This window comes from Trichomycterus rosablanca, chromosome 9 (genome assembly GCF_030014385.1).
Source record: "Trichomycterus rosablanca isolate fTriRos1 chromosome 9, fTriRos1.hap1, whole genome shotgun sequence".
Classification (NCBI taxonomy): domain Eukaryota; kingdom Metazoa; phylum Chordata; class Actinopteri; order Siluriformes; family Trichomycteridae; genus Trichomycterus; species Trichomycterus rosablanca.
The window spans coordinates 489,880-497,508 of record NC_085996.1 but is presented as its reverse complement, the minus strand read 5'-3'; the positions used below and the strand labels follow the sequence as shown (position 1 = coordinate 497,508).

General features: G+C 40.6%; 1 protein-coding gene across 1 annotated transcript; it reads right to left on the bottom strand.

Moving 5' to 3' along the window:
* Positions 1-968: 968 nt before the first annotated feature.
* LOC134320189 (NACHT, LRR and PYD domains-containing protein 3-like) lies at positions 969-7,399 on the bottom strand. Its single transcript, XM_063001509.1, has 7 exons — positions 7,370-7,399; positions 6,970-7,090; positions 4,471-6,226; positions 4,186-4,356; positions 2,953-3,129; positions 1,723-1,896; positions 969-1,137 (listed from the first exon to the last, which is right to left on the bottom strand). The coding sequence occupies exons 1-7, from the start codon at positions 7,397-7,399 to the stop codon at positions 969-971; spliced, it is 2,598 nt and encodes an 865-aa protein (XP_062857579.1).
* Positions 7,400-7,629: the final 230 nt, after the last annotated feature.

Below are 7,629 nucleotides of genomic sequence, written 5' to 3'. Positions count from 1 at the left end.
TATTTTCAAACAGTTGGTTGTCTTGGAAAACCTACATTAGTTTACATTAGCAAATATTAACTATTAGATTTCATTACTTGCCTCAATACAAATGAAAATTTTCAGGAATGTATAATATATATGCAGGAAAGTAAAAGGCAGAGGAATCCCAGGTGGGGCGGTCCGGGTCCTCTCTGTGTGGAGTTTGCATGTTCTCCCCGTGTCTGCGTGGGTTTACTCCAGGTGCTCCGGTTTCCTCCCACAGTCCAAAGACATGCAAGTGAGGTGAATTGGAGATACTAAATTGTCCATGACTGTGTTCGATATAAACTTGTGACCTGATAAACCTTGTGTAATGAGTAACTACTGTTCCTGTCATGAATGTAACCAAAGTATAAAAACATGACGGTACAATCCGGTACAAACAAACAAAAGGCAGAGGATTCAGGTTTACTCTTTCTTCTCCTTACTGACACACTGGCTCTGTGGGTAGAGCTGTCTCTTCACTGCAGTTCTGGGTTGAATTTCCGAGACCATTCTGTGTGGACTCCGATGCAGTCTGGTCTATAGGACTGGTTTCTTACCTTTCGCCCGGTGCCCTCCAATAGTGCCCTCACTATTTCCAGGTCATCACCTCATCAGTGATGGCTTACGTTTACTCTGCAGAAATCCAAGTCAAATCAAATCATCAAAGTTTGCCACCCACATCACCATATAAATAATCAGATTACAGCCAGAACGTGTCCGTAACTGTTTTAAATGGTTTTAATTCATATGATCATTTCTTAAAAGCAGAATGCTGGATTGTGCTGCTCTTTCCTCTTCTTTAAAACCAGATATCGCTTTTCCAGACCAGATCTGCTTTCTTACATGCTTAAACAAAACAGGTCCAACTGAATTCATGTCAGTAATAAAAGAACAAGTGTGTGAACTTACAGATACGAAACGTTTCCTCGTACATGTTTACCTCAGCAGTGTCGTGACGGGAATTAATGCCTGGAGTGTAAATACTCCTGTAGATCTTTGATCAGCTTCTCTCCTGATTTTCCTGCTTTATTGTTGCTCAGGTTTAGTTCCCTCAGGTGTGAAGAGCGATTATTTCTCAGAGCTGAATCCAGAGCAGTAAAACCACTATCTGTAATCCTGCAACTAGACAACCTGAGGAGAAAATGAGACATCAAGTTAACAAATTTACGTATACAAACATCATCGAAAGCCTATAGTTCAGCTTAGCTTGAATAAAATGGGGGTTATAGGGGGTTGTAATTATAAGACAACACTGTGTCCAAATGTAGTCATTCATTATTAACATGGAAAAGACTGAGATAAACAGTGTTTACAGTATACACACTTAAAAATGTTCATATCCACTGTAAAAGAGCAACATGAAAAGTGAACTATTTGAACTTTGACTGGAACTTGGTTCTATGGAAAGACACGACTTAAACAGAGCTTTTGGAACACACTATCATGTCTGTATGTAGATGCCCGATTGGCAGATAGCACTGCCAGGGATTTGATCCATGGTTCCCAGCAGGATTGGATTAGTGCAATTTACAGCTGCACCACCCAAGTGCCTCAAACACATTCAGAACATTGTTAGAATGAATCATCATGGGTGTAATCAGGACTGTTGCTGCTTTATTGTTTAATGTTGCTGTGAGTGAAACATATATTATATTAAACTAACAAGTTGCTCTAGTGTGTAACATCTATCTACAGTGTGAGAGTGATGAATCTCACCTCAGGATCTCCAGTTTACAGTTTGGATTCTCCAGTCCATCACAGAGCAGCTTCACCCCTGAATCATGTAGATCATTGTTACTCAGGTTCAGATCCTTCAGGCTGGAGGACTCTGAGCTCAGGATGGAGGACAGAATTCTACAAATTTTCTTTGTGAGTTTACAAGCACTCAGCCTGGAAGAGAAATGATGAGGTATCAGAACACTGCCACCTTAAACACCATACATTCACAGAATCAGCACATACAGATCATCACAAACACTGGTAAACCACTTATTAAATGTAAATGTCATTAACTGGCACTCTCAAGCTGGCACTTACAGGATGCCACTAATCTAACATGTCAGTTTACCAGGTATCTGGGGTGTGACAGAAGCCCTACCATGGACTGGTGTCCTTCAATGTATAAAAATTAGGGCTGTCAAACGATAAAATTTTTTAATCACGATTAATCTCAAAATTTCATATAGTTAATCTGTGTAAATGTTATAGAAAACAAGGATTTTTAAGTGAAATGTTACAATTAAAATGGTGAACACATTTTATGCTAAATGTACTCATGTTAAAAACTGCTGGGACAAGAGAAAACTATAAGGTTGTTTTATTCACTCACATACTAGGCAGTAATACTATCCAGCAGAGACCCTCGACTTCATATATGTCAGATTGTAGGTTAAAATTTCTCCATCAGCAAACATTGTAGATCAGCGGTGCTTCAGGTGGGATAAGGCGTAGACTTTTCTGTGCTTGTATCGTCACAATGGTTTGATGGACGTTTCTACACGAAGTGAGTGTGTTTTGACCCTTTGGGGCTTCCATAGTTCATGGAATAGCATGCTTGGCTAACGACTCTAGCTGTCCGCTATTCGGTACCGTAACAGAAGTGTTCTGCTCCCGACAACTTGTGAATATAGCGTGTATTTATTTCTTTATTAAGCGAGTGCATCACTACGACGCTCAGTTACATTTGAGAAACGCTGTCTTAATGAGAGATGCCGTGCACGGTCAAGTCTCAACATGAACTACGGATGACTCACAGAGCCAAATAGAATTTGCGTTAACGGCACTATTTTTTTATATCGCGTTAAATTGAGATCGCGTTAATGCGTTATTATCGCGTTAACTTTGCCAGCCCTAATATAAATGTATATTTATCTATTGGCTCTACATTTAGTGTCCCTAATTGGTAGTGATTATTGAATATACATTAAGTTTGAGTGTTTATCTCACCACAATATCTCCAGTTTACACTGTGGTGGGTCCTTCAATCCAGCAAAGAGCCTCTTCACTCCTGAGTCCTTCAGATTATTATTACTCAGGTTTAGTTCTATCAGGCTGGAGGACTCTGAGCTGAGAACTGAGGACAGAGCCTCACAGCTTTTCTTCGTAAGTTTACAAGCACTCAGCCTGGAAGAGAAATGATGAGGTATCAGAACACTGCCATCTTAAACACCACACATTCACAGAATCAGCACATACAGATCATCACAAACACTGGTAAACCACTTATTAAATGTAAATGTCATTAACTGGCACTCTCAAGCTGGCACTTACAGGATGCCACTAATCTAACATGTCAGTTTACCAGGTATCTGTGGTGTGACAGAGGCCCTACCATGGACTGGTGTCCTTCAATGTATAAAAATTAGGGCTGTCAAACGATAAATTTTTTTAATCACGATTAATCTCAAAATTTCATATAGTTAATCTGTGTAAATGTTATAGAAAACAAGGATTTTTAAGTGAAATGTTACAATTAAAATGGTGAACACATTTTATGCTAAATGTACTCATGTTAAAAACTGCTGGGACAAGAGAAAACTATAAGGTTGTTTTATTCACTCACATACTAGGCAGTAATACTATCCAGCAGTGACCCTCGACTTCATATATGTCAGATTGTAGGTTAAAATTTCTCCATCAGCAAACATTGTAGATCAGCGGTGCTTCAGGTGGGATAAGGCGTAGACTTTTCTGTGCTTGTATCGTCACAATGGTTTGATGGACGTTTCTACACGAAGTGAGTGTGTTTTGACCCTTTGGGGCTTCCGTAGTTCATGGAATAGCATGCTTGGCTAACGACTCTAGCTGTCCGCTATTCGGTACCGTAACAGAAGTGTTCTGCTCCCGACAACTTGTGAATATAGCGTGTATTTATTTCTTTATTAAGCGAGTGCATCACTACGACGCTCAGTTACATTTGAGAAACGCTGTCTTAATGAGAGATGCCGTGCACGGTCAAGTCTCAACATGAACTACGGATGACTCGCAGAGCCAAATAGAATTTGCGTTAACGGCACAATTTTTTTATATCGCGTTAAATTGAGATCGCGTTAATGCGTTATTATCGCGTTAACTTTGCCAGCCCTAATATAAATGTATATTTATCTATTGGCTCTACATTTAGTGTCCCTAATTGGTAGTGATTATTGAATATACATTAAGTTTGAGTGTTTATCTCACCACAATATCTCCAGTTTACACTGTGGTGGGTCCTTCAATCCAGCAAAGAGCCTCTTCACTCCTGAGTCCTTCAGATTATTATTACTCAGGTTTAGTTTTATCAGACTGGAGGAGCTGAGAACTGAGGACAGAGCCTCACAGCTTTTCTTCGTAAGTTTACTCTCGTTAAGCCTGAAACAGAAATTTGTGTAACAACTGTATCTCTGATGCTTTACATTTTTATAAACTTGCATTAACGGACAATTCGTTTTCATACACAGTGTAAACGTATGAGAAACTACTCACATTGCTTTTTTGGAAGCTGTGACCACTGGTAGCATCCTTAAAAAACACCTCTCCGATGCTTCGTACTTCCTCAAATCAAATTCATCCAGTTCCTCATCTGAGCTCAGTAACACAAATGCGAGAGCTGACCACTGAGAGGAGGACAGTCTGCTTCTGTTTGGACGTTTGGCATCTCCACTGTTCAGGTAGTTCTGAACCTCCTGCACTAGAGAGTTATCATTCAGTTCGTTCAGACAGTGGAACAGACTGATGGATTTCTCTGGAGATGGATTATCTTTGATCTTTTTCTTGATGTACTTGATGATGTCCTCTTGGCTGTGAGAGCTGATCTCTGTCTCCGGCAGGAGATCTCGTAAGGCATTCTGATTAGACTTGTGTGAGAGACCCAAAAGAAAGCGAAGGAACAGATCCAAGTTGCCATTCTTTTTCTGCAAAGCTTTCTTCACTGCTGTCTTGAGGAATTCTGACATTGTTTTCTGGTTAAAAAGATCAGACAGATCAGTAGTTTGTTTTTCCGTGACGTTTTTGTTGACGAAGGTGAGATATGCATATAATGCAGCCAGGAACTCCTGAACGGTCACGTGTACAAAGCTGAACAGGTTCAGCCCAAACTCCTCTCTGAAGATCTGGGTGCAGACTCCTGAATACACAGAAGCTTCTTTTACATCAATGCCACACTCCCTCAGGTCTTCTTCATAAAATATGATGGTGTTTTTTTCCAGCTGTTGAAAGGCCAGTTTTCCAAGAGCCAGTATAGTCTGTCTGGTTTTGTCAGCGTCAAACTGGTACTTCTGGTCTTTGTGTTTAGTCTGAAAGATCAGGAAGTAGGTGAACATTTGAGTCAGAGTTTTGGGGATCTCTCCACTCTCTTCTCCACTCAGCATTCTCTCAAAAACAGCAGCTGAAATCCAGCAGAAGACTGGTATGTGGCACATGATGTGGAGGCTTCTTGTAGACTTCACATGTCGGATTATTTTATCGGCCAGACTTTGATCGTTGATCCTCTTCCTGAAGTACTCCTCTTTCTGACTGTCGTTAAACCCTCGTACTTCTGTTACCTGGTCTACACACTCAGGAGGGATCTCATCGTCTGCTCCCGATCGACAGGTGATCCAGAGGTGAGCAGATGGAAGCAGGTTCCCCTTGATGAGGTTTGTCAGCAGAATGTCCACGGAGGCTGGTTCTGTTACATCCCGTATGATCTCATTCTTCTGAAAATCTAAGGGAAGTCGTTTCTCGTCTAGGGCACACAAGATAAAAACAACTTTCTGGGAATCAAAGTCAACTGATTGTAAATCTTTGATTTCTGGAAAAGACTGATGAAGAAGATGAATCAGACTGAGCTGTGCTTCCTTTATTAAGTTCAGCTCTCTGAAAAGAAGTGGAAACATGAACATCACGTCCTGGTTTGCTTTTCCTTCAGCCCAGTCCAAAACAAACTTTTTTATTAACATTGTTTTTCCAATTCCAGCAACTCCTGTAGTCAGAACGGTTCTGATGGACCCGTCTTTAAAGAGCTTGTTGCATCTGATGGTCGTCTCCTGTGTTGTGGGTCTCCCAGATGCCGTCTGGATCTGTCTCACCTCATGTTCACTATTGATGTCTCCACTCGAACCCTCAGTGATGTAGAGCTCAGTGTAGATCTCATTCAGAAGTATTAAAGTTCCAGTATGTTGAATTCCTTCAGAAACTCTTCTATACTTCTCAACTAATTTGGATTTGAGTTTTTGCTGACACACAGTGATCAGTTCCAGCTCTAATAAACACAATCATATTATCATTATCACCCCACTGCTGCCACATCATCACCCCACTGCTGTTCCCTTCAGTGGCTTCTTGTAGCTGCACACATTCAGTTTAAAACACTGATGCTCGCCTACAAAGCTACCTTCAAGGTCTAATCAAACCCGCTCTGTACCACGGAACCTTGAGCCTCTAGTCTCGCTCGACTTGATTCTCCACCCAGGACTAAAGGAAGACGAGCATCAAGGCTCTTCTCTGTACTGGCACCCAAATGGTGGAATGAGCTTCTTCTGTCTGTCCGAACATCTGAGTCTCTCACTGTCTTTAAAAAACAATTAAAAACCTTCATCATCTTTTTACTAAACACTTAACCTGACTTGTACTTACTTACTTACTTACTTAATAACGCTCATTTTCTCTTAAAACAAAAAAACTTCTAGTTCTACTTCTGGTTCTAACAGGTTTCAGCAGATTTGTGTTCTTCGACTGTTGTTTACTTAAACTAGAATAATGAAATGTTTACTATGGAAGCTCTTCTGTAAGTCTCTGAATAAGAGCGTCTGCTAAAAGCCAAAAATGTAAATGTAATTAGCTGATAATTTGCAATACCACATTTAACATTTTCACTATAATTAAACTGAAGTGTAGCTATTAGAGAAGCCTACGTTAGGTTATGACGCACGTCTAGTGTGGTAAGTATGGTGTAGTGTTTAGTTTAGTGTAAGGTTTTGTAATCCTATCACCCAAAGATCTTACTGGTCTGCAGTGTAGGATTTGGTTGGTGTATGAGCTCTGTGCTCTTCGGCGCCCCCTCTCTGGCACCGTTTTGTTGCTGCTCATGGTCCCTTGATTCTGGTTGGTCTTGAGCCGTAGTCCCCTGATCAGGAGCACAAATTAGGAGATGTTAGAGAGATGTGCTGTTATATAAGGGGAATTCTTGTACCTTTTACCAAACTTTGTTTACGTTCTCTCTCTTTTTTTTTTTACTTTCCTCTGATTGTAAGCTACAAGTAATTACAGATGTTGAGGCAGTGCTAGCTCAGGGTTAGGGTGACGGACTAGAAGGTTGTTGGTTCAAGACTGAAGCTTTGGCCAGGAGGTAAAGTTATTGCCTCTTACACACAGTTTTTTCCCCAAAGTCATTCCTTTTGCTTACATCCTGCCAAGATGGAAGGACATGAGCCATGACACTAGAGAAGCAATTATTCTGGCGTCCCAGCAAATTCAGTCCATGGTCCGACTATTTAATGCTCAGAGATATAAAGAAAAATCCAGGAGCTACATCACATGTCCTACAGTCCTCTGTAATAACATGACATATTTATGTTCATGACAGCACAATTAAAAGAAGACTGAGTAGATACGGTATCATGCAACTGAGTGGTGTTTTTGATGTTGTTGTCTTTGCTCAGATCT